Below are 25,063 nucleotides of genomic sequence, written 5' to 3' on the forward strand. Positions count from 1 at the left end.
AGCAGAACGCTGATTTTCAGATTAAAGGTAATAAAACAAGCACTTTTCCAGCAGTACTAATAGGTGTCAGAAGCCCAGCTCAGGGGGAGAACACAGCAGTGCATTGAGCTGCAAGATTCTGTTTCTCAATTCTGGGTCATTCCAGCAGCTGGCTGTTTCAGGGAGAGCTGTATCTCACCAGGATCTGAGCACACAGGAGCTGGCTGATGGAAGTTTCTGCCCCTGTTTCATCACTCTGCACTGGCACACCCACAGGAACATGACAACTTTCCTGGTGGTCTGACCCAACACTTCTAATGCAACACATGTAACTGTTGGGAACACTCCAGATGAAACTCATTAATGCCTGCAATGCCCTCACTGAATCCTTGGCTGATGAAGCACCACAAGCACCTGGAGATGCCTGGCTGAGAGAACTGGGTTTGCTCAGCCCAACACAAAAAGGCTGAGAGGGTTTTACTGCTTTCTGTGGCTCCCTAATGAGGGGGATCCATAGAGGTTTGGGACCTCCGCCCTTATCAATATTCACAGGATCCTGAATATCCTCCCCTGACAAGCAGATTGGACTGGAATCCTCCAGAAGGCTCTTCCAAATTCAGTTAGTCTTTGATTGCAAGTTCAAAACCCTAAGAAAGCACCTACAGAGGAAACAAGCCCTAAGTGAACATGATCACCTCAGTGCCTCATCCACCACTACCCGAGAGTTGCATGCTGACAAACTCCCACATCTGTCATTTATTACTTTTTAAATTTCTAACTAATCTTAACACACTGCAGTAGCACTAATAAGTCCCTCAATATCTGCCAAGAAAACTTTCTATGTGCTCTAATTCTCTCCACCATGCTCCAAAACTATTAATTTTGCCTTCACACCCACACTCCCCCTCACCAACAAGGAGTTGTAAAACCCCCATGCTGGAGCTCGAGTGGGATCAAAATACAAAACTTTCAGCCCTGACATGAGTGGCACAGAACAAAACTCTGGAAGATGTCAAAGAATAGATAAAAGCAGCATTTGACTGCATTAAGAGCCGGTGATCTGACCCTCCTGCAGGGTCGTTTTGGCTTTGGAATTTTGGGATCCATCTCCTCAGGTGGTATCAATTTAGAATTTTGGGACCCATCTCCTCAGGTGGTATCAATTTAGAATTTTGGGACCCATCTCCTCAGTTGCCACACCTGGGCATCCCTAAAACCTCCAGCTCCAGCTGCACCTCGTTAGGTCAAACACACATGGACAAAGAATTTCTGACTGCCTTCTCAGCAGGGAACTAAGCCAGGCACGGGACACTGCTGGGGCACTGAAAGTTGCCTCAAAGTCAGCAAAACAAGTACCAGCAAAAATATCTACACCATCTCTAAAGACATCAGCTTGATCAAAGGCAAAGACACACAACACAGAAAACCCAACACCCGAGTTTATTTGAAACACAGACAGTTGAAATTGGGGAATGAGTGTGAAGAGTCTCTTGCCACGAGCCAAATGACCCAAATCCCATGTGTCACACCTGTCCCACTGGCCACAATCCCTTGTGTCAGGTGTGTCCCTTGCTGCCAGGCTCTGAGGGGGTTTCCCCGCTGTCCCCTTCCACCAGCTGACCTTGGGGCCTGGGCTCTGCCGAGCTTTCCAGCAGCAGTTCCAGGGCTTCCTCACCAGCCACACGTCTCACCTTCTCCCCTTTGGCTGCCAGGATCTCCTCGATATTCCTGGACAGCGATTTGAGAACCAACAGTGACACCACAGCAAAGGCCCAACACAGTCACACACAGGCTCGCTGCACTCCGCTCTCAGGACTGACACGACACAGTGAATCACAGGAACATCACCACGAACACCACCCAAATTCACCACAGAAAACCACCCAAACTTTCAGGGACTGTTTTCATCCACTAGGATCAGTAATTTAGCAATTACAGCTAAACAGAAGTCTTAAAAGGTATCTCGAGAAGTTAGAAATCACTGGAATTCCACAGCAGATCACCTGCTGGCACCACTAAGGACCCCTGTGTATCCCACAGCTTCTGCTGCAGCTTCACACCGATTTATTGGGATCCTAGACTGTGACAGTAATATTACAGTGACAGAAAACCGAGTCAATGTGTCTTAATGACCTGGAGGAAACTTTGTTTTTAGTATGAGCCGCATTTTAAAAGCATCACTGAAACAAGGTATCAGCTCAGGAAGCTGCACCCTGGAGCAGGGTGTGAGGAGGATCCTGCTGGCACACTCACCTCTTTCCCTCCAGGTCGGAGAACCAGCCCAGGTTATCGGCGATGACATGGTGGTTTCTGCAGACGGGACATGTCACGATCACCACCCCTCGGTGGTAGGCGGCCTTAGAGATGGATTTGGCTGAGCGGGTCTGGCAAACCTGAAAAACAAAGTGCATTTTATGAGCACAGTAACTGCAGCTCCAGGGACTTTTAAGACAAAAATACTTTTGCCATTAAAAGCTTCTTCCCTCCCTCACCTCTAACTATCTCAAGTCGGCTCCATCATGTTACGATGCCGTGAGTTCAGCCCGAGACACAAAGGCTGAGAAGGGTTTTACTGCTTTTTGCGGCTCCCTAATGAGGAGCATCCACAGAGGCTGTGGGATCTCCACCCTCAGAGATACTCACAAGACCCCGAGCATCCTCCTCCAACACGGAGCTTGGACTAGACACCTCCAGAGGGCTCTTCCACTCTGAATTAAGTCTTTGCAAGATTAAAACTAGGAAAACAGCTACACCAAGAACCCCCCGGCCACCCCAGCGCCGGTGCCCTCAGAGCCCCCCGGCCCACCTTGCAGGTGTACACTAGGCGATAGTGCGTGGCCGGCGGCGGTCCCGGAGCGGTGCAGAGCGGGCGGGCCGGGCTCCAGAGCGGCCCCGGGACGGTGCGGGTCGGACCCCAGAGAGGCGCTAGGGCGGTGGGGGCCGGGCCCCTCAGGCCGGGCGGAGGGCGGCGGGGCCGCCATGGCGGCGGCGCGCGGAGCAGCGCCCTCAGCGCGGCCCGCTGCATCGCACCGCGCATGCGCACCGGGCGGGCCCTGAGGCGGCCGCGGCGGCCATGTTGGTAGCGGGCAGCGCCCGGGACCTGCCCTTCATTAACGCTTAATTAACCAGCGGCTCAGCCCGGCCCTGTCTCACACGTAGATATTTAAACGTGTTTATTAACTGCGGGGAAGTCAGAGCCAAACAATAGTGTCACTTTAGCACTTTTCATAAATGGTTGTTTGGATGGTTTTAAAATCTAAACAGTCCATCGAGAGTGAAATTGAGAAGCACAGGCACCCTACGCATAGGCTGGTGTTTCCCTCAGGGGTTGGCTCCTGAGGAGCCTTTGGTGTCGGTGTTGTCCCTTCCCAAGGGACCTTGGTGTTGTCCCTCTCTCAGGAGCCCTCGGTGTCGGTGTTGTCGCTGCCCGAGGTGTTCTCCCAGTCTGCCTCGTGGTGCCGGTCCTTGGGCACCCTTCTCATTGCTCTTTTTCTGAAAACAAGACCAGACATACCATTTTTAGAAGGTATCTTCTGCAAACAAGCAGCATTTCATACTGTTAGTATGTATTAGTCCCTTTTGCGATTGATTTTATGCCCTCCATGAATCAAGCTTGGTGACAGGAAAGGGGAAATACAAATCATGGATATTTTCCAGGGAAGCCCTGCTTACTGCAGCGCAGACCTTCGGTAACGCTCAAAGCAGTCCTTCATCCTTCTCCTCTCCTTTTCTGCCAGTTCCTCGTTGGCCAAGCCACACTCCTTGAAATGGAAAAAAAACCCCAAAAATGCAAACAAATATGAATTTATTCCTCATCAGATCAACTCAGATCAGTATTAACACAAGGTTGCTTCCTTCATCTGCACAGTCAAGTACAGCAGGTTCTTTATTGTGTGGGCAGGATTGTAACACTTCTGTTTCACATGGGTTTACTACATTTATTCCTTCACATTTGTAAATTTGGGATTCTTTTTTCTGCACCAAAAGTAATACTGCAGACAATTAAACTGGAAAACATCCCCACCCAGAGATGAAGGGAAGAAAGTAATTAGAGGAAGTTTTTATGCACAAATGGAGAAATGTCCCCTGTAAATGTTTTGCTGTTCAGAGTTCACCCTTTTTGGAGGGTGGATTCTGCACTAAGTGCTCAGAGTTTGATAAAGCAGGAGCTGCTGACACGCTTCTCTAAGCTGGTAAATCCATAATTAATGAGAACATTAAAGATCACAAACCCCAGCCATAGTAAATAAGAGCCCACAAAGATTCTCTTACACTTGATGATTTTGGGGGCAGATTGCTCTCTCGAGGGCTAAGTTCTTCGTTTTCTCCTTCCAGGCAATCTTCTGAAAGATGAAAAAAACACAGCTTTAGTCAGGGTTGCCATTGCAAAATAACTTCTCCCTGCAGCAGTCCTTCCACAGAAGAGCTGTGATGTAACTGCACAGAGTCCACAGCAGAACTGAAACCAAGCCCAAAGCACTCAGAACTTCATCCTGTGATAAATCACAAGTCACTTCTCATTTTAATTGAGCCCTGAATCTTGCCCAGGATGGTGGAATTCCCCACCACACTCGGGAAGGGACACAGCTTTCCACTTCCTACTTAAGCAGGAACAAAACAAACCTTTGCCAAGCAGCTCCTGTGCTCAGTGCATTAAAAATAATATTCATGTCAGAGGTCACCATAAGAAACGTATTAATCATTATTTTAACCATAATTTGTCCCTGCTCCCCAAGTTGTGAATATCCTGGCACTTCACACCAGACCATATTTTGGTGAAACTCCTTCTGTAGTGACCAGCTGTCACGATACACATTTTCAAACTGAGAGAAGTAGAACAATAAAAAAGCCTTTTTGGAACAGTGTCTTTCAGTTTCTGTGAAAAATCTCCCATCATTTAGATCTTCCAGGAGAGCAAAACAGAATGGACCATCCTCTCCAGAACTCTACTCAGTGTTTTACCCTTACTTTTAGCTGTCTGTGTATCTTCATCCAGGTGACTGTGAAGAGCAAGCTGTGAGACAGAAACAGAGCAAGAACATCAGAACTGTCCCTCAGTCTGTATGAGCAAAAAAAAGGAATATAAACCCCAGGACATGCTAGAACCAACCTCTCCCTGCTGCTGCCAGCAAACAGCAGAGTGAGCCAGGAGTTACAGATTTACTCATAGATTTATCCTCCGTGAGTAGATCCAGCTTCCTTTGGCCTCATTTATACTTCTGGCCTCCAGACAATGTGGCAATCACTCCCTCACTGAAGTTATGAACTAAGTGAAACTCTTTACTATTGATGGCCCCAGGGTAAGACTTATTTTTGCCTGTTCTCACACAAGAGGGAAAATTAGAAGCAATTCAAAACAATTCAATTCCCTCGATTTGCTTACACTCAACAAATCTCACTGACTAATGCCATAACTGTGTCCTACACTTAAAATTTCAGGACACAGGGAGATTCTGTCACTCTTTTGCTGCCTCTGGACCTTTTGATGTCACTGAAATAAGCCTGAGCTGTGAGAAACTGCTGATACTTGGGGAACTGAGCACAGGTGAAGAATATGAAACCATCCCAGAGGAAAGTGAAAGGTAAACAAGGCACCCTACTCACTTCCTGGGAATCTCTGGAGGAGGTGTCATCCAGGTCAGAGGTCTGAAACAAAACCAGTATAGATTAATCATTCCTCATAAGCAAGGAAGTGACAGCAAGGGAACATACAGGAGACTGAGAGCTCCAGAAAACACAGAAGTGTGGATTTGCTGCCTCCTACACTCCTGTCTGGCCACTCGAGAAAGTACACAAGATGCCATCTTAATTAAAATGTATCTAATTTAGTTCCAGAAAACTTAGCTCCCCATTTCATCAAAATGGCTCACATCCAGTCTCTAAATAGAGTCACTCTTTGGTGGTTGAGGAACCCCTCACCACCTTTGGAAATGCTCCAAATACAAACATAGCTGGCCTTAGCTTGCATCTGCCCAGCTTTTCCATGCCTGGAACCAGGGTGAGATCATAGAAACCATCCTATCTTTCATTTTCTAAACTCAGCATTTGCACTGCAGTGGTTTTAATTAATTTTGATGGTGGCTCAAGCAGGTGGTCACTGCCTGCTGAGCTGGAGCTGCTCAGGTGCAAAGGCTTGGGAACAGCCACAGTCTGACCCCATCCTCAGCTTCTCAATCCCATCAAGGGGAGGAGAGTTATACCGGTGTGGGCAGCTCCAGCTGCAACCTTTTCAGCTTGGCCTCAGTGGCCAGGAGCTGACTATCCTTCTGGAAGAGCTGCAGCTGCATCTCGTCACATCTCTCCCCCAGCTCCCGGATCTGCTTGCGGTAGGCGTCCTTCTCCACCAGGTTTTTGGAATACTGCACGTGGAACTGCTCTCGGGTCAGGAGAGCCTGTGCAAAGGGACAACACGTGGCATTCACACAGCAGCACGGGCAGGGCTGCACTGTCTGCCCACTTCAAGCAGCAAAGCAGTGATAAGCAGTGAGGAATATGTTATCACCTCATCTCTCTCCAAAGCCACTTCCTCCATCTGCTGCAGAACAGCTTCAATCCGTTTTTTGTACATCTGGGAGTCCTTCCTCAGAGATGTGCACTGTAGCTCCAGCACCTCTTTTTCCTCTGCAAACTGCTGAGACAAGGTCAAAAGCACCTGCTTGTGGGCAGAACCTGAGCCCGACTGACCCCACTCCTGCTCTGTGCCACAGATTGCTCTGGCCAGAGCTCTGTGGGGTGTCTGAGCTGTCACCTGCCACACACAGAGTGTTAAAATACAGGTACTACAGTAGGAGCAGCAGGGATTGCTCCTGAGCAGCTGCTCAGCTCCACAGGCAAGACACTGCAGGTGCTTCACCTGCCTGTCTTATCCATGACCCTCAGCAGGAACTTGAACAGCAGCACCTACTTTGTCTTGGAGCACCTTGGCTCGGTGCAGCTCCTTGCGCAGGCTGTAAATGGTGTTCACCAGCTCCCGGCGCTCTTCCAGGATCTGGCTGCAGTCATTCTCCAGCATATCCTTGGAGAGGCTCTTCTCCAAATTCTGCTCCCTGGCGACCTGCAGGACAAAGGAAGAAGTGAGACAGGGCCACCATCTAACTCTGTATTGCTTCTCTCCCCTCAGGGCTCTATCTGACTTGGGCAACAGCTGACCCCCACAATCTTCACTGCAGCATCGCTGCCCTGGCTGCTACAGACAATCCCTTGAGTCCCTACCCAACCACCCTACCAACCTGGAGAGTGTTTTCCAGCTCCTGGTTCTTGGCCAAGAGCAGCTCCTTCTCCTGCTGGATCTCCCACACCACCTCGTGGCTGGGGCGCTGCTCTATGGCATGTTTCAGCTTCATCGTGTGCTTCCTCTCCAGCTTGCAGTCATCCTCAGCCTTCATGAGGCTGTGCTTCAGGTGATCGATCTACGAGAAGGTTCAGAGCTCAGCAAGAGCAAGGAGGAAGCTCTGGCCTGCAAAAGCAGTTCTCACTCTGTTCCCCAGACAAATGTGGGGCAAGTTTCTCCCCAGCTCTGTTTTCCTCAGGAAATGTTGTGCTCTGGGAACCAGAATCTTGCCTGTGTGCTAACAGATACATGTTCCTGTGCTGCCTTTGTGAGAGCAGCCTTGTGTGAGGGAAAGACTGGTCATTATTCATAGCACAGCTTGTAAAACACAGGAGGGCTGAGCTAGAGACCACGAAGACACATGCTAGAGAAGATGCTCAGTGCTTCATGCAGGACTGGAGCATCCTTGGCAAAGACAAGGTGCTCAGCCCAGCCTCCCAGGGGCCAGGTAAGAAGGGGGAAGCTGGAGAAACTGTGACTGACCTCTAGCAGCAGGTCCCTGTTCTTCATGAGGGCCGCACTCTTCTCCTCGCTCTGCTTGGCGTAGCTCAGGGCCAGGTTGTAGTTCTCGTCCTTGCACTTCCGCAGCTCCTTGCTCAGGCTGTCCCTCTCCTCCTTCATCCTCTGGGCCCGCTCCTGGTGCTTGCGGAGCAGGCTGTCCCTGACCCACATCTCCCTGAGGGCGTCTTCCTTGGAGTGCAGCCACACCGTCAGCTCCTGCGCCTTGCGCTGCTCCTCCTGCACCGCGCTCTGCAGCTTCATGATCTCGTTCATCAGCACCTGGCTCAGGCCAGACTCCCCAGCCGTGTCTGTTTGGGGGGCAAGGGTCACTCACTGCTGTCCTGGCTGCTGCCAGGCACACACTGAGCTAAGCTTCCCCTCCAGATCACTGCAACCAACCCTGATGATGTGTGATCAAATTATCCCCACTGTGCCTCTCTGCTCTGTGCCTTCCTGCACCACAGAATCATTGACACAACGGGCGGAAGGAAGAATTCAGCCTTCTGCGTCCTCTTCCCCCTCCCCAGTCCAGCCAGTGACACCAGGGCTGTTCTTCCCAGAACCCCTCCTCCGAAGCACACAGGGAGCAAGGCAGGGAGTGCTCCCGACTCTGCACAGCAACACCAAAGGAAGAGATGTTGTTGAGAACACAAACATTACCTATAATCATAGAGAAAACCCTGCTGGGCTCTTTGCCAGTTATTTTCTTGTACAGCTGGGGATAATAAAGCTCCAGACTCTCCATAAACGCCTCAAAGCCCTTGTGTCCCGTTCGCTGAAGAATGTCCAGGAGAACACCTGAAATAATGGCCACAGGAGATTCTGTTCAGTTATTTCTCTCTTTACCTGTTTGTAACGTTAAAAAAAAAGGCTTCACTTCCTCCACATACAAAAGTCCCTGAGATCCAATCACAGAATCAATTAGGTTGGAAAAGACCTCTTGGCTCACTGAGTCCATCCTATGACTGAACACCACCTTGTGTAGACCATGGCACCAAGTGCCACATCCAGGCTTTGCTTAAACACCTCTAAGGAGGGTGACACCAGCACCTCCCTGGGCAGTCCTTCCAATGTCTAACTCCCCAGACAATCCCAAACCAATGGCCTAGGAACTACACAGAAGTATTTGAAGTGCTCCCACCTGCCTTCCGTTTGCGCATGACCAGGCTGGGGTCATTGAGAACCTGCTCCTCATCATCCGGGCTGAGCACTTTGCACTGGCGCAGGTAAGGGGTGATCCGGGAAGGGTCAATCACAGAGATCAGCTTCACACGGAAGTTCTCCAGGTTATTCCAACAGATCTCATCATTATCCTCTTCCAGCATGTCAGCAGTGAGGGGAACCAGTGAGCAGCGTTGTCCTGTCTGGAAAAAAACAACCAAAAAACAAACAAGCAGACCTTGAGCCTCTCAGAGCAGTGTGGCAGTGGTGGTGAAAGCAAGGATGTTCACAGACTGAGAATGCAGATGTGTCCTAATCAGCTGTTGCCTCTGCTTCACGAGCAGTTCACTCTTCCCTCTCCACCTCACAGCATTTGAGATCCCTGCGTTCTGTCTGACCACACGGACACCAAATCTGACACTCACAAGAGCTGACACTTTACCTCAGAGCCATAAAATAAACTTTTATTCCCTGTTAATATCAGCCATTCTGTATCACCAACCTGTGCCTCTGCAGTCACAAACCTTGATTCTCCTCCTGTGTCCTGGCTCTGAGAAAACCTGTCTTGGGGGCAGCCTCCCTCTATATTTTGACTAGAGAAAAGATGATTCCAGGATCAAAACTGGTTTGAGAAAAAAGGGGAAACTACTCCGCTATACCCTGAGACAGGAAAGGGAAGGAAAAGAGAGAGAGATATATAAAAAAAGGGGAAGCCAGAATGGGTGATGGGGGAGGAGAAAGATGGTAATGGCACCATGAGTCAGCAGCGACACATGGGCAGTGATTTTAGATTAATTCTGGTTTTGTTTTCTAGTCTGTCCTACTCAAGTACGTACTGGGGTCCAGAAAGTTTCCTTGTGCAGTGGTCAGAAACACTGAAAAGAATGAAAGTCACAGCCATAGGTGTGTGCAGCTGACTTCAGCAGATGAAACAAGCCACAAAACTAGAAGAAAGAGGCTCTTCAAAGGCTTTCCAGGTGTTAACATCTTTATCCAGGAAAACAGGTGGCAGCAAGAACTCGCTCTTGGTTAGGAGTTCAGCTGAGAAGGATGCTTTCTATATTGATGCTTCTAATTTTGGATGTCCTCAAGCTTCCAGTATAATTATGACAACTCGGTATTTTGAGGGGAAGGGAGTCAAGTCTTGGCAAAGCAAGGAACACAACCCATCATTCCCAAATGACAGGCTGTGGCCTTGGCAGCACTTAGAGGAGCAGCCCAGCAAGCAGCATTGTGACGATGCTGAGCATCACCAGGAGACCTGTGCCTGCCTCCCCACCTTCCCACAGCCCTGGAGCTGAACCCAGAACTCACTCAGAAAGTGTGTTTTAAAAAAGCCTGGAGAGCACACAGGCTCCGATGCCATGGCAGCATGACACATGTTCCCATTAGCTTCCCACTCCACTCTTTGTTCTGCTTTCTAAGTTTATGGAGAGTTTTTCCATGTTATCATTAGGAGTAGAGCAGAGATGCTCAGAGATTCTTTCAGCCTGTGTTTCTTGTCATTAAATTAGCTTTACACTAAAAAAAGATGCAGTACCTGTGTCAGCTGTGCCCTTGTTGAAGGTAATCAGAGTGTCTGTTAATTGACCAGTTAGGCTTGTGAGGTTTTATTCTAGTGACAAATCAATTTAATCCTGAAAAAAGACAAAGACAGCTGCTGCTTATACAGTTTTCCCACAATCAAATTACAAGAGCACCTTTTGAGCAGCTTTTGCAAAGGCCAACAATCGTTTAGAGCACAGCTCACCTTTCCCACCAGTGCCTCACTGTAACAGCCTGGGCACAGCACCCACAACTGTGCAGCAGCTCCTGCCACAGCTGAATTTCCTGGAAAACTGGTATCTGTACTGGCTTATGGAAAACAGAGTACACTGCAAGAGGAAAGCCATTCCACAATCATTCCTATTGCTCCCCAATGTCTTGACACCAAGTGACAGCAGCATTGGCACCCAGTGACCCTCTGCCCCCAGCTCTGCCTGAAGAGACCTCACAGAAAAGATGGAACTCCCAACACAGCTCCCCACCACACTCAGGGAAGTTCAGTCAGTGCAGTGGAATGAAGCTTTCACCGCACTTTCCTTCTAGATTTTATCAGCTTTGCCTCAGCTAACCTTGCACCTCTCTGCGAGACAGAAATTGCTGGGTTATAAATGAAGAAACAAGTTTTTTTTTAAGTGATTTGTGATGTCTGTACAGGGCAGGCTGTGGAAGAATCAAGAATCCTAATTCAATCCTGCAGTTTTAGGCACATGAATATTCATTCCCCACGTTCTCCCTGGTTTTCATGCAGCCTGAAAACTTCATTTTTCTCATTAGCAATCACTCTCATACACACATTATTAAAAGCACTATTTACCAGGAAAAAAACCCACACAGAATACATCAGTAATTTTTAAGTGAGAAAAATAAAACATCTGTATTTCAACAAATACTTAAGACTCATTTTGATACAAAATTAATCTGCTGCTTATTCCACAGTATTCAGTCAGTTACCAAGCAAAGCCACTTTCACAGCACTAAAAACCACCCAATTAACATATTCTGAACATGGATAAACATTCACATAAATAGGGGCTAACACAAGAAGGAAATAAATAACCACCATTGCTTGTTTCCCCAGATTTCCAGCAATATTCCCCCCCAGCATCTATGACAGGTGTGAGTTTGAAAGAGCAGAAGTCTGTGCCTGAAAGATTTCCCTCCAGCCAGCTTCCTTCATTTTTGCACCTTGCCTACAGATGCAGACTTTGTTGAGGGATGGGAAAAATCAATCCAGCATCTTCCTCTTCCCCAGGTCCATCCAGTCAGCGTGTTGGAAGTGATAAAGGTGAACAGTGCAAAGATTATCTCCTTCCCGCCATGCAGGAAGGCAGAGCTCATTCCAGTGACCCCTGTAACAAAGCACAAACAGCTCCTATCACTCACAGCATTTTCACAGGGAAGTTGCCCTTTTGGAGTTACTAAAACGAATTTTCAAGAAAAAAAACACCCCAACCAGTCTCATCTGACAACCACGTGAATCAAACACTGTTCATGTTCATTCCATCCAGTGCTCCAAAAGCCTCAGCAGAAATTAGGACATCACCCATTCGTACCCTACAGAAGGTGGCCTGCTATAACCACAGAGAAATGAAGCCAAATAGGGGAAATAAACCCCAAACCCCACTAAATTGTTCAAGGATGAAGTATTAAAGAAAAACTCCACTGTCAAGCCCGTAGAGTGCTACCAACTAGGTGCATATTAAGTAGGCAGAGCATGAACTAAAAGGCTGCCAAATGTTTGAATTTCCTGAGTCTGATGTATAATTTTATCATAGAGACGTCAACTTTCCCTCTCCCCAAAATACTATCAGCCTTAGGCTGTGACGATGGTGAGTGTAGAACTCTGTGTCCTCAGGGAACGAGAGCAGAGATCATTTCAGTCCTTTCCTGGGGTCATGATTCATTGTCTGAGCTGAACCACAGACAAATGTGGTTCAGCTTCTCAGCAAGAAGTACAAACCACTGAGTAGCTACTCACACATTTCCTTCTCATAACCTCCTCCTCTTCCTGAAGCGGGCACTTCTCCTGATTTGAGGAGCTCTGGCATCAGCCACATCAGTGCAGGAGCCCAAGGCAGACTGAGCAGCGCTCTCTTCAGCCCTCATGCCCTGAAACAGAAGCAAGGTAGATGATCAACACCACAAGAACTGCAAATAACCCCTTCAGCCACCTTTTTATTTTAGGGAGCTTGGCAAGATTTCTAAAACAGTTTTTCATTTACCTTCACAATGAAGCATGGGACAACATTCCATTACCAATGTCAGAGACAGCACAAAATATCAGAGTTTTCAGAGTGAGAACAAAGGCCTGATTTCAAAAATGCAAGTGTCAGGGCAGCAGATTATAAACAGAAAGGGGAAGGGAGCTTTGATACCCACTTCTGGGAACTGTCATGGCAAGTTTAAGGTGCCATACAAACCATGGGCTTTTACCCTCCCAGCTGAGCTGCAGAGCTTTTCCTTGCATCAGCTGTAAAACTGTGTTTATTCAAAAGGACCAAATTTCTGCTACACTTAAGAACAGTGGGGGTTTCCCCTTGGATTCCAGTGCAATATTTATCTGGCAGTAACATTCTGCTTTTAGCCCTTGGAATCTGTTTTACCTGGTTTAGTAAATCAAGATCTTTGTCTCCAGGCTCATCCCCAAGTCTCCAATCCTCCTGTACTCCTGTTAATTCATTCCCACAGCTCTCTTCCTCAGACACTTCTTTCTCACTCTGCCACTCCTCGTCATCACTCTCCTCATATTGCTTCCTGCTGGCTGACAGAGTTGTTGTCACTTTGGGAGGAGGCAGAGTTGCCAGGACAGCTGGGAGTGTGAAGGCTGCCAGGAATCTGGCTTTCAGCAGGAGGTAAGCAGGGTTATCACCCAGTTTCTGCTGCACCAGTTCTCCAATAGCATGGAAGACATCCCCAGTGCCCCCATCCCCACTGGCCTCAGAGGGCAGGAGAGAGGCTGCTTGTTCTTCCAGGGCTGCTTTCTGCACAAGGAGCTTTGAGAGGGTTTTTATGTTGCAGAGAAAAGGTGGCAAATAAGGCAGCCTGGTCTGCAGTGATGGCACCTGGACCCCTCGTTTCCCACTCAGCCACTCCTTCACCAGCCCCTCATCCTCCAGGGAGACCAGGCTGAAGTCAAGGAGATTTTTCTCTGCACTGGAAGTGCTTGGCTGGGGAGGGACATCAGCACTTGGTGGTTTGGAGGCAATGGGTCTCTTCTTCCGTGCCTGGGCATCAGAGTAACCAGAGCTCCCTGGGACATTGCTGTGAGGAGCTGCAGCTCCTGGCTGGAGCACAACACACTTCCTGATGCTGTCTGGATTGGAGGATGATCTCTTTGTTGTGACAGAGTCACTGCTCTTTCCCAAGCTGGTGAGACTGGGCACGGGCTGGGAATCAGAGCCCTGAGTGCTGGCAGGGGGCTGTGTTTGGGGCAGCACCACAGCACACGGGGCTGGGCTGTCAGCTGGAGGAGCAGCTGGAGGAGCAGAGGAGTCTGGAGCCATGGAGGAGCCATCTGAACATGAGGGGGTTACAGCAGAAACGCTGGATGTGCTGCATCCAGGACTCACTGAGGCCACAGGTAAGAGAACTGTGGACTGGTCGTCCTTTCCCAAAGGAACTCCTGCCAGCTGGGAACTTGGCCCTTTTGTCTCTGCACTGCTGGGCTGAGGTGGATTTGTTCCAGCTGGAGTCCCTCCCAAACCACAGACATTGCCAGTGGAAGTCACAGCTGGCTGACACTGACTTCCCCCAGCAGCACCTGGCATTCCTTGGGGAACACCCACCACAGTCTGCACAGCACTGGGGAGCAGAGCCTGGGGGGTGACAACCCACGCCAAGGGCAGGATGCTGTTGGGCATCACGGGTGAACCAGCTTGTGGAGTGACAAGAGCGGGCAGCAGGCTGACTGGCCTCTGCTGTGGCCCATTACTCTTCAGCTCACAGGTGACTGGAGTGGAAAGGGACAATTTGTTGGTGCCAGACTCCAGGCCAAGGGGCACCACTGTGATCTGCTGTGGCACAAAAGCCTGGTTTTGCAACACTGCTGAAGCTGAGCTACTGGCTGTGATTTGACCATTGCACCCTCGCTGGTCTGGGGCCTTCTCTGCTGCAGATGGATCCATGCCCGGAAAACCCCTTCCTTCAGGGCTGCTTTCCAGAGCTTGCTCTTTTAGCTCCTTCTTAGACTGTAGATCTGTCCCTTGTGAGCAACCAGGGCTTTCCCCAGTTTCTGGCACTGCTGAGGAATGGTTTTCAGGCACGAGCGCAGAAGCAGAACCTGCAGAAGAAGTCCTTGTGGGCAATGGTGAACCCTGTACTTGGCTATCTGTACCAGCAGCTGCTGCAGGTTTGCTTGCTGCTTGTGCAGAGGGAATGATTTGCTGTGGTGGGTGCTGGATTATCAGAGGCCCTGAAACCAGCACCTGTGGGGCAACCAGCACTGTCCTCTGCATGGCCTTCTTGGCCTGGGACTCCCTTAAACGCTTCTCTCGCAGCAATTCCAAGACAGTTTTAGCCTTCCGCCCCTGCCCCTGCACGGCTGCACAGCTCTCCAAGGCACCAGTGGAAGGTTCTCGTGCTCTCAAGGCAAGAGGTCTCCTGACAGTATTCCTTGGTATGCCCCGCTGGGAATTCCTCTGGGAACAAGGCTGGGATGAATTGCCTGCAGAGGAAAGGAAATAAAATTACAATTAATGAACAGTATTTTCAAAAGCCGTTCTTCAGCTATTAAACATCAAGGGATGTGGCAAAATTCCTGTGTGTGAGAATGCCTACAACACCAAAGTTCTGATTTAATCAAGCCGTGTCCTGACAACTGAACAAGTGGTAACTGCCCCCAGAAATCAAAGATGGGCCAGGAATGCACCTTAACACCCCACTGAACTGGTCCAGTGCCACTGGTCCCCCAGCCCTCCAGGGTTTTTTCCAGTCCTTACCAAAGGGGAACATGTTTAAAGATCCAAGAGTAGCAAAAATGAGCATGACAATGGGGGTTTGTCCCCAAAGTTCTCCTTCAGTTAAACTGGTCATTAATGTAACAGTGACGAATTATGTGAAAGTTCTTGCACATCATAAAAATAGGTACCTGAAGGAGTCTCCGTATTTTGGGAAGCCTGTAAAAAAAATTATATTAAATTATACTTCTGATAAATCTAAAGATGATTAAAACAGCACAGATGTGAATCAAACCTACATCTGCCAGCTCCTGGCCATACAGCCAGCATGTTGTTCTGCCTCTGAACCAAACCAAACTGCTAACACACATATAAACTGTGTGGCCACACAATTAAAGTGTTTACTTGGCAATACTTCAGTGGGAAAAGCTTAAAAACACAATACCTGCTGAGGACTCCTTGCATTAGCCTTAAGCAGCTCCAACTGCCTCAGCTTCCTCTCCTTAATAATTTTCATACAGCCTTTGGTATCAATCTGGAAGAGCTGCAAGGTGAGAGCTTCATTAACATTTGAGTACAAAAATGTTTTGTGGGATCAGTGACAGAACAAGATAGATGGGACATGCTTCCCATGCAAGATTCTGGGGGCATTTTACACTTACAGAAAAAGCCCTGGCACGATCAGATTTTGGATGCAGGATTTATTTAAGAAATTTCATATGCAAGCCATGAGGGCAGATGAATCCATTAATTAGATTATTTGTTTAAGAAACAAAGATAAACCATTTATTTAAGCCTCAAATGCTGGAAAATAAAGACTAGCACTGTTTGAAAGCAGGTAATGCTATTAAAACAGTAAAACTTACCTGAATGAGCAGTGCAAACAGGGGAGTGCTAGTAAGACTGACTGACTTAACCTTCTCTTGAATAGCAGCAGCTGGAAAGAAATCCGACATCGCAATCAGCTGGGAATTCACTCAGAAGACATCAGAAAGCAGGGACAAAGGTAGGATGGGTCCCCAGTACCTTTTGTCTGGTGAAAAGCCATCCTCCCAGCCTGCAAGGTGCGGGGCAGCAACACATTGCCCACCCAGGGGGTCACTGCCATCAGCAGCTTCCTGTCCAGGCTCAGCCGCTTCCAGTGCTCCCTGGCCCAGCGCTGAGCTCTCTTTGGCAGCTCCTGCAGCCCCTGGACATCCTGGCCAACAGCTGCACCCACTCCAGGGGGTTTGGCTAAAAGGCTGCCAGGAGGTCTTAGCATCTTTAATTGCCGTGCATGAAAAAACACACAATTAAGAGTTCCCATTAGGAAGGTTCTGCCATTAGTCCCAGAACAAACTATTCACAGGACAGTTAGGACAAAAAACTGTGAGCTTTTCCTCTTGGGGTTACAGTGCAAGATCTATGATTATATAAAAAAAAATTCCTACTAAGCACAGCCTGGCAGTGCTCATGTCACAAGAGCAGACAACACACAAGAGGCACTCACAAGTCTCCTCTGGAAGCTCGTGTTATTCTTTAATATTGTTCTCACATCCTCCAGGCTGACCTGCAGCACTTGTTTTCCACTCTGGGAAGCCTGAAGGGGAAAGCACATGAGAAAAGACAGAAGGAAAAATAACTCACAGAAAATTACTAGCACTGGATATGCACAGCAGGTACAAGTTTTCAACATTCCTGCTATTGAAGGTATCTTATTAAATGAAATCAACCCTGACGTGAAGACCTTTACTTTTAATCCTTGTGCATCATCGCAACACCAAATGCCTATTTCATAAAAGTTTTGTGTGAGGAATCCACCAAAACCCAAAAATCAGAACTTACTGGGTAATTATCTTCACATTTTTTGGCTTAACAGTACAAGGGAATGAACAGCAAGATGTTATCTGCTCACCACATCCTCCCCTTACTGCAGCAGCTGCACTTCCCTTCTAACTTCTGATCCAAGCTCCCATCCCAGCTCACCCTGGCCATCACTTCTGCTGCATTCTTCACCACCACGTCTGTGGAATGGGGCTGTGCAATGCCCTTCAGCAGGGTGTACAGCTCAGAGGATTTATCAGCAGCTCTGTCTCCATCACAGGCTGCCCTTGGAATGTCACTGCAGCTGGTCCCTGCACCAGCCCTCGCAGCAGAGAGGAGGGACTGGATTTGGTATCTCTCTCCCGTTGCCTCCTGCATGTCAGTCCCTGTTGGGATCCACAGGTCAATGCTGGGGACTGCATACTCCTTCTTCCTTGTGGTGCTGGTCACCTCCTCCTCCTCTGAGCTGTCTGTCAAGTTCAGCTCCATGTCCTCCTCACTGCTGCTCTCTGAAGGGCTGGAGCTCTCCTCAGCATGACGCCGTTTGGTCGCCCCAGATCTTTTCTTCTTGATTTAAACAAGCACAGACAAGTTTTAGTCAGTGTCCACCCCTGCCTTGCAACTTTCTCAAATCAGTAAGCTTCCTTTTTCAAAGGAAGCAAGATTTTGGAAATAAGACCACCTTCAATATGGTCTTAAGCAGCCAGAATTTCTCAAGTGACTGGGACTAAAACTAGCAATTCATGAGGTACAGACATGAAAACCTACATATATCCCATCCTTACAGGCATTTCAAGGCAGTAAAGAATTCTAGATAATATACAAATATATAGCAAATTTACTTCAGCCCTTCAGAACAAAGGCTGCTTTCCACATCAAAAAATTAAACTGTGAAATCCACAACAAAAACCTTGATCATGTGAAATCAATGTCATTTTTAAAATTGATTTCATAGGATTCTACTTTTAGGTTAGAGAAACTTAATTGAAGAGATGGGACTGTGACATAGCAGGATTTCCACAATACCTTAGCACCAATCATGAGTTTCCACTTGCTCAGGCATTGGGAGCCAGTCCGATGTGGCAGCTCGGAAGCTATTTTACTCCAGTGACCTGAAAAGGATGCAGAACATTTTTATTTGTGCCACAAACTCAGCAGCAGGCCTTTCAGTGCAGCCATCACACACATATTATACATTTCCATGGATAAGAGACAGAGTTACTGCATGAATGGATCTCAAATCCTTAACACCCACAACACACAACATAAAGAAGTTGCAATCATCAGTACAAAGCAGAGCCTGCAGGGCTTACAATGAAAGAGGAGAAAACCTCAATGACACCTCTAAACCTGTATAGATTAAGCCACAGAAACACCTACCCAGGCCATGTTTTTGAACCAGCTCAATCAGCTGCTCCTCTTCCTCCAAGCTCCACTTGCCTTTCTTTACATCCCAGTGCAATGCTTTTAAGTACCTTCAAAATGAAGACATTGCAGTCAGGAACATTCAATCCTGCTTGTAAAAATCAGATCATCACTGCACTCCAAGGCTGAACAAACCCAGCATTCCTAATCAGAGCTTTCCCTTGGTTAAGGGGCTGGTACCGGGCCTGAACTCACCGGTCTCGGCACTGGGCGTCGCTCCTGCCCGGCACCTCCGTGCGGATTTTGTACCAGTCCTTCGCCCCGTACTTCGTAACTGCTGCCATCAGCATCTGTGGGCATCAGACAGAACAAGAGCTGAAATCCTCACCAGTATCAATCCTAACAGGCCTGAGACAGCAGCAGCTCTATTTGTTTCCTGTGCAAATCTCTGAACAAAACTTTTAGAGGCTTCTAAGCCCTCTTAAGCTGTAAAGTGCCCACCTTGGTCTATTTTACACTTCTCTGTGCCACTGCTAAAGCTCAGATAGAGCCATGCCACACCTCAGCAGTCTAACACTGCCACCCTGCAATTCCAGGCCCAGAGAATGGAGCTTACAGCATCTTCCTCTGCTGTCCAGGGTCCTTTCTTCAAGCTGGGGTCCACATTCTTTGTCCAGCGGTAAATCAGCTGAGCAGAATCTCTTCCTTCCATGTAATAAGCAACTAGAAATTAAAAGGTTTATTTAACTCTGTTGTAATTAATATTTCTTCCTTTATCTGGACAACAGTTACAAGCAGTGACTGTCATAAGCAGCACTTTAATCTCTCAAACAACGGTGCTCAAGCAGCTTCAGCCAAATTTCCAAGATGGATAAAGGGTCCAAGAGATATTAAGTTCTTGCTGATATAATGAAACTTCCAGGCAGGTACAGGAAGCTTCCACCAAGGAAAAGAGAATGGGAGAATGAAGCATTCCAGGTGAATGGAAGGTTTGTCACTTACTTTTCTTGTATGGGATATGGCTTCCCACTCTCATCTCTTGAACAAGCTCTAAAAGCATCTGATCCTCATCCTTGGTCCATTCTTTCCTTTTTAAATCTTTGTTATAGATTTGGTACTTCTGCAAGCACTGGAAAGGTGTCCTGTTTGTCTTAACACAAGGTAAACAGAGAGAAGCAGGTAACTGGTTATTTATGAGGACAAAAAGCAAAAGGGAAAAGCTAAAGTACCAAACGTTTTTGGTACTGTTCTTGGACACTTCTCAGAAAGCATTAATTAACAGTGAATTAGCATTAACATGGTTTTTTAAACCTGACACGAGGCAAAGTACAGCCAGAATGAACCAACCTGTCACCTCAGACCTTACCCCCAGCTCCTGGGCAATGGTCTGCCAGTCCAGGTAGTTGTGTTTAGCAGCTATCTGCTTCAGCCTCTCTATTTCCTCCTCAGTCCATTCCTTTTTGTTGATGCTTGGATGCTCCCAATTTTGCCAAAACTTCCTCAGTTCTTCTGAGCTACGTTGTCCATCAAACTAAAAGAAACAACAAAAATACATTTAGTCTCAGAGCTGAGATTAAGACACCTGGACAAACAGGAAAACCAGTATTTTGCATTCCAGATATGTCTTATTGCCAAGTTTTCCAGAATTAAATCCCCAAATTTAACAAGTTGAAATCACTTAACGGTCAGCTTGCAGAAATGCAAGCTGCAAACACTGGATGCAAACCAGGTCAGGTGGTTCTCCAGAGAAAGGACACAGATATCAGAGGCAGTAAAACAGCTGATCCCCCAACTCACATGGATGTTTGAAATCTTGTCCCAGTCATGCTCATCGAATCTGTTTCCTATTAAGTCACTTTCTGGGAGTTGGCTAAAGCAGAAGGTACAAAGAAAAAGACAGAATTGTATTAAATGGTTAATTAAACACTTTGTCTTCTTGATCCTGCCTCATCTCATTCCTCCCACCTGTTCCCGACTTCCACAAGAAGGGAACACTCAGATTAGCAGGAGAAACAATTAATCCAAATATGTTGCTCTAGATTAGTTCACGAGCAAAAGCTCAGAAGTACAAAAAGTTTCAGAGCTCTCTGGTCCTTTGTTGCTAAAGTAAGAACCACTTAAAGCAGCACCTCTCTACTGGGTACAGACACTACACTTCGTGTATCAAGGCCCAAACACATTTCTTAATAAAGAACTGTGGAGATGAGAGAGCTGCAGAGCCTCAACAGAACTTAATTTTTTACAAGCCAACACAAATAAACATTTCTCCAAATGTCACATCTAGAAGTGGAAGGAGAGAACTTTTAGAGCACAACTCTGAGACATTGCATTTTTCACCAAGAACACAGAAAAACTTCTTACTTAATTGACTCTATTTCTTGCTCCAAGCCTTTGATTTGCTTTTCCAAGGTCTGTTTCTCTGTTTCAGTCTTGACTTTCTCCAGTTTCTGATTCCAGTAACTCATCCTGTTCAAAGACATTTTTAGCACTACTTAATAGGACAGATGGGAATGAGGTCAATGGCATCAGAAGATGTACAGCAGAGACAGTTTCCCCATCAGTATCACTCCTCCCTTCAAGTTCATTTCCACACAAAACTGTTCTCCCAGGTTTTCCCACAAGGCACACTCATTACCTTATTTTTGCCCCTTCAATGCAATCACTGACCCAGAACACGTCTCAGATAAGTAATTTTGGTGTTTACAGAGCAAATCAACGGTTGCTGCAACAGCAATAAAGACTGTGCCAGCACAGAAATCCCTTGCTGGACACACCATTAGGCCTCACCACATATCACAATTTCAACTTCAAGCCCTGCAAAGTATTTTAAGTTATACCACAGTGCCAATGGGAAGAAATAGATGGCTATAAAATCCCACAAACACAAACAACTAACACGGGAACTTGCTGGAGCAAGGTGGAATCTCCACATTTACCTTCTCCTCCTCTCCCATACAATGTTCTCAACAGGAGAAAAGAGGATTTTTGGGCAGTACTCACTTGAGCAGCTTTGGCTGGAGCAGGCGCTGCAGGCGGTCGCTCACCACGGACTTCTGCAGCAGCGTCTTCTCTCTAGTTTTCCCTAAATGAAACAGAGGAGCAGCCAGACATCAGAGCAAAACCACTGCCAAGAGACACCCTCTGCTCCCAGCGCCCCTGGGAATGTCCTCCAGCTCTGCAGTGAGAGTTCCCTGCCCAAATCACCAACATCATGTCAGACTCGGGCAAGGCACAGCCTCCGGCTCAGTTTTATTGGGATCTCCAAAGAGACCCCGATAAAGGAATCACCCTGGGAGCATCTGGAGCTGCAGGTGTCCCTTGAATTTCTCTCATCTGGCCATGAATATATATGTTTGTTGTATGAGTATATACATGTTGTAGCTCTTCTAGAACACTGAACAGCACACAGACTTACACTTGGCTGAATGCAGTTGTTCAAAGGATTTTATGCCCTGAGCTGCCTTTTCCTTGGCATCTTCATTGGAAGGAGGGCCCTGATGAGGATTAGAAAGGTTAGATACACTGGAGAGTCAGACAAAATTACTGTTTCTTCTTAAAACTCCAGCATGAACTGCTACAAAAATGACTGGAAACTCAAACTTGGGCAAACTGTCACACTCAGTGTTGAGCTTTGTTAGCAAGAACTCACATATACATAATTTAAACAGAAATATTACCAGGCATTGCTTGAATATATTAACATATAGATGGTGACACCTTGGCTACCACAAAAAGATCTCCTTTTACTGATGACTTTTTAAAAACACATGAAAAAAAGTACTAATAATTGCCCGAGAAAATACTAAAAAAATACAGAAAATTTCAGATACAGAGAAAACTCAGTTTCACAGACAGTCAGATTTCAATGAGTGCTTTAAACTGCAGCATGGAACTGCGTCACGGAGATGAACACAAATAAAGTTAAGTTGCAACCAAGAATGTTCAAGCCCCTGGCAGCTGCAATACCCTCAGAACTCACAGGGCTGAACAAACATTTCCAAAAGAGGGGGAGTGACAAGTGAGAGGAAAAAGGTTTCAGGCTGAGTGGTGACATTCAGTCACACAAGTGAAATTAGAACAGTTTAAACACATTACAGTGTGCATCTACCACTGAAGACATGTCAGTCTGGAAGCTGCTTATATTTACTTACAATTCCTGTTGTTTTATCCTTAAAGTATGGCTTCATAAAATGACCCAAAAACACATTTGCTGGTAGATTTCTGCCATCTCCTGCCTTTGCTGTTTTTGAACCATCAAGCTCACACATGATTTCCTTCTGCAATACAAGAATAAATTGAACAACATCAATGTCTCCTTCGAATTCCTGATTTCAGAGAGCAGTGGCTGAGCCACCACAAACATTCCAAGCAGGGTTCATCTGCAGCACCAGGCTGTAAATCAGTGCAAGAGTTAAAGGCAGGATTTGGAGCTTCCTGAGTTTACACAGTGCACTGCAGACGATTAAAGAGATGAATAAAACACTAACTTGCTACAACAAGCTAAAATATAACATGTAAAATACCCACTTTTGGTTGTAAGAAAGCATTGAAATGTCAGCCAAATAAACCCACATTAGTCTTGGGCTGGAGGGGAAGGAAAGATGGCAAATGGCCACCCAGAAAAGCACAGAAATGAACATTTCACTCCTGCTTTGCTCACCTGCTGTTCTTTGTTTTGTGCAATGAGCAGCTCCACTTCCTCAATCTTTTCCTTGATAATTTCCTGGTACACATAGTTCATCTGCAGGCAGGTTTCTGGATCCTGTGGCAGGCTTTCAATATCATCATCATCATCATCACTGCTGTCTTCTTCTCTTTCCACTTCCTTGAGGGAAATAAGGCATTTAGGGAGAAAAGAGAGAGAAAGAGTTGCTTTAAAAGCAGGTCTGTATCAATCAGTTCTGTAACTCAGCCCCTCCTCAGCTGAACCTGCTGAGTGACCACAGCCTGTGGGGTTTGCAGGGACACAGAGCAGCAGCACCAGAGCCAGCAAGCCTCTGACCCTGGCACTTGTCACAGGAAGAAATCTCTGACACTGAATAACAAAATCCTGGGCAGGAATACCCAAACTCCAGGTCTTACTGAGCACAAAGCCAAGGCAATTGCCTGGATTTCCCCAGAAAAGGGTGACGTTTCCCTTCCTCCTGCTCTCTTCAATAGACAGGTGGAAATACATGCTTAAAGAGAAAACAATTACCATTTCAGCATGAGAATCTTCATCATCATCATCTTCATTATCATCATCTGTTAGACAAAATACAAAAACGCTGATTGTAGTGGGGTAAAAGAAAAGCTTTAAAACCAAATATTTTCAATTAAAGACACACAGGAAAAAGCACCAGAGAGATGTGACATGACCATCAGAGGGTTTGGATCCTGACAACGTTGTCAAGTAAAAAGTGTATTTGGTTATATCCACTTATGTTATTTTTTTTTTGTCCTGGAGAAGGAAAAGAGCAGCTCTGGATAACTACAGCAACAACCAAGCTGCATCCTGGTCCTGCACACGAGAGGCTCCCGGGTGTGCAGCCAAGTGAACATTCCAAGCCAGGAGAAACACAAACTTCGCACCAGCAGCCCCTCAGCAACACTCGGGTGTGCTACAGACGTCCGGCTTAAGTTACACAGAGCCGCACGATCAAAGCACGGGTGGGTGAAGCCTCTCCGGACAGAGAGCTCGAACTGTCACCGATTCCTCTGGCTTTGGAAAATGAACTTTAGGAGGCGCAGGAGGGCTGGGCGATGGTGCAGCTCACACAGCAGTTTGCGATGCTCGCTTAGGCCTCGCGATTTCACTGCTGGCGGCGTTTGTTGGGCTCTTGGGTGCAAAGGGAATGTGCAAAGTGCCGGCGCCGGCGGCCGCCTGGGGAGCGCCCCGAGCCCGCCCCCCGAACCCGTACCGGAGCTGAGGCTGGAGTCGGACAGGGCCAGAGGGATGTCGGCCCCGCCGGGCTGCAGGCTACGCTCCAGCTGCTCGATCTCTCGGCGGATCTTCTCCCGCTCCGCATCGAGGTCGAGGCCCTCGGGGGAGCGGAGGGGCCCGGCCCGGCCCGGCCCGCGGGACATGGCGGCACCGCCGCTCCCGGGGCTGTGCTGGCCCCGCCCCCCCGCTCCGCCAATCGCTGCTGCGCGCTCGGGTCAGCTGACCCCAGCACGTGACGCTGCGCAGCCAATCGGGGCGGGGGCCGGCGCACGTGCACGGCCGGGGGCGGCCCCGGGCCCGCAGAGCCCGCCCCGGGCCGAGCCTCCAGCGGGACCGCGGCACCGCCGGCCCGAACACCCACCCAACCACCGGCCCTTCCCCTCCACGGCCAGGGCACAGAACAGCAACGAGAGCCCCAGCCAAAACCTGCGATGCTCGCAGAGTCCCAGCCGAAACCTGGGAGAATTGTGGGGTGCGAGGGGAGAAGGGGCCGCGGGCCCAGCCCAGCAGCGACAGGGATATTGTCTGGTCCATTCGCGGGTCAGCGATCCGATGGCTGTG

At 47.8% G+C, this 25,063-nt stretch overlaps 3 protein-coding genes across 9 annotated transcripts; all 3 read right to left on the reverse strand.

Annotated features, from left to right (window-relative positions):
• Nucleotides 1-1,400: 1,400 nt before the first annotated feature.
• Nucleotides 1,401-3,285, reverse strand: DNLZ (DNL-type zinc finger). The gene is made up of 4 exons (XM_048325983.1): nucleotides 3,282-3,285; nucleotides 2,786-3,084; nucleotides 2,233-2,372; nucleotides 1,401-1,707 (listed from the first exon to the last, which is right to left on the reverse strand). The coding sequence occupies exons 1-4, from the start codon at nucleotides 3,283-3,285 to the stop codon at nucleotides 1,536-1,538; spliced, it is 615 nt and encodes a 204-aa protein (XP_048181940.1). The 3' UTR covers nucleotides 1,401-1,535.
• On the reverse strand, nucleotides 3,129-11,788 carry CARD9 (caspase recruitment domain family member 9). Of its 5 annotated transcripts, XM_048325697.1 has the most exons (15): nucleotides 11,702-11,787; nucleotides 10,722-10,845; nucleotides 10,512-10,608; nucleotides 8,952-9,174; nucleotides 8,471-8,608; nucleotides 7,793-8,118; nucleotides 7,209-7,388; nucleotides 6,884-7,033; nucleotides 6,482-6,610; nucleotides 6,180-6,371; nucleotides 5,584-5,625; nucleotides 4,948-4,993; nucleotides 4,252-4,322; nucleotides 3,652-3,740; nucleotides 3,129-3,471 (listed from the first exon to the last, which is right to left on the reverse strand). In XM_048325697.1, the coding sequence occupies exons 4-15, from the start codon at nucleotides 9,133-9,135 to the stop codon at nucleotides 3,375-3,377; spliced, it is 1,644 nt and encodes a 547-aa protein (XP_048181654.1). In that variant the 5' UTR covers nucleotides 9,136-9,174; nucleotides 10,512-10,608; nucleotides 10,722-10,845; nucleotides 11,702-11,787; the 3' UTR covers nucleotides 3,129-3,374. The 5 variants fall into 5 exon arrangements, with proteins under 5 accessions (XP_048181654.1, XP_048181652.1, XP_048181655.1 ...); XM_048325695.1 differs by lacking the exon at nucleotides 10,722-10,845 and having other exon boundaries at nucleotides 11,702-11,788; XM_048325698.1 differs by lacking the exons at nucleotides 10,512-10,608; nucleotides 10,722-10,845; nucleotides 11,702-11,787 and adding an exon at nucleotides 9,496-10,466.
• On the reverse strand, nucleotides 11,361-25,029 carry SNAPC4 (small nuclear RNA activating complex polypeptide 4). Of its 3 annotated transcripts, none has more exons than XM_048325685.1 (23): nucleotides 24,480-25,029; nucleotides 23,777-23,823; nucleotides 23,240-23,404; nucleotides 22,731-22,856; nucleotides 21,995-22,073; nucleotides 21,580-21,661; nucleotides 20,941-21,045; nucleotides 20,377-20,449; nucleotides 19,946-20,110; nucleotides 19,582-19,729; nucleotides 19,196-19,302; nucleotides 18,835-18,929; nucleotides 18,595-18,689; nucleotides 18,241-18,326; nucleotides 17,377-17,778; nucleotides 16,901-16,990; nucleotides 16,438-16,672; nucleotides 16,278-16,348; nucleotides 15,857-15,955; nucleotides 15,603-15,630; nucleotides 13,120-15,179; nucleotides 12,495-12,625; nucleotides 11,361-11,865 (listed from the first exon to the last, which is right to left on the reverse strand). In XM_048325685.1, the coding sequence occupies exons 1-22, from the start codon at nucleotides 24,643-24,645 to the stop codon at nucleotides 12,506-12,508; spliced, it is 4,644 nt and encodes a 1,547-aa protein (XP_048181642.1). In that variant the 5' UTR covers nucleotides 24,646-25,029; the 3' UTR covers nucleotides 11,361-11,865; nucleotides 12,495-12,505. The 3 variants fall into 3 exon arrangements, with proteins under 3 accessions (XP_048181642.1, XP_048181641.1, XP_048181643.1); XM_048325684.1 differs by having other exon boundaries at nucleotides 17,377-17,781; XM_048325686.1 differs by having other exon boundaries at nucleotides 17,377-17,781; nucleotides 23,919-24,572.
• Between the last annotated feature and the right edge of the window lie 34 nt (nucleotides 25,030-25,063).

Source organism: Corvus hawaiiensis, chromosome 21, assembly GCF_020740725.1.
Source record: "Corvus hawaiiensis isolate bCorHaw1 chromosome 21, bCorHaw1.pri.cur, whole genome shotgun sequence".
NCBI classification, from domain to species: domain Eukaryota; kingdom Metazoa; phylum Chordata; class Aves; order Passeriformes; family Corvidae; genus Corvus; species Corvus hawaiiensis.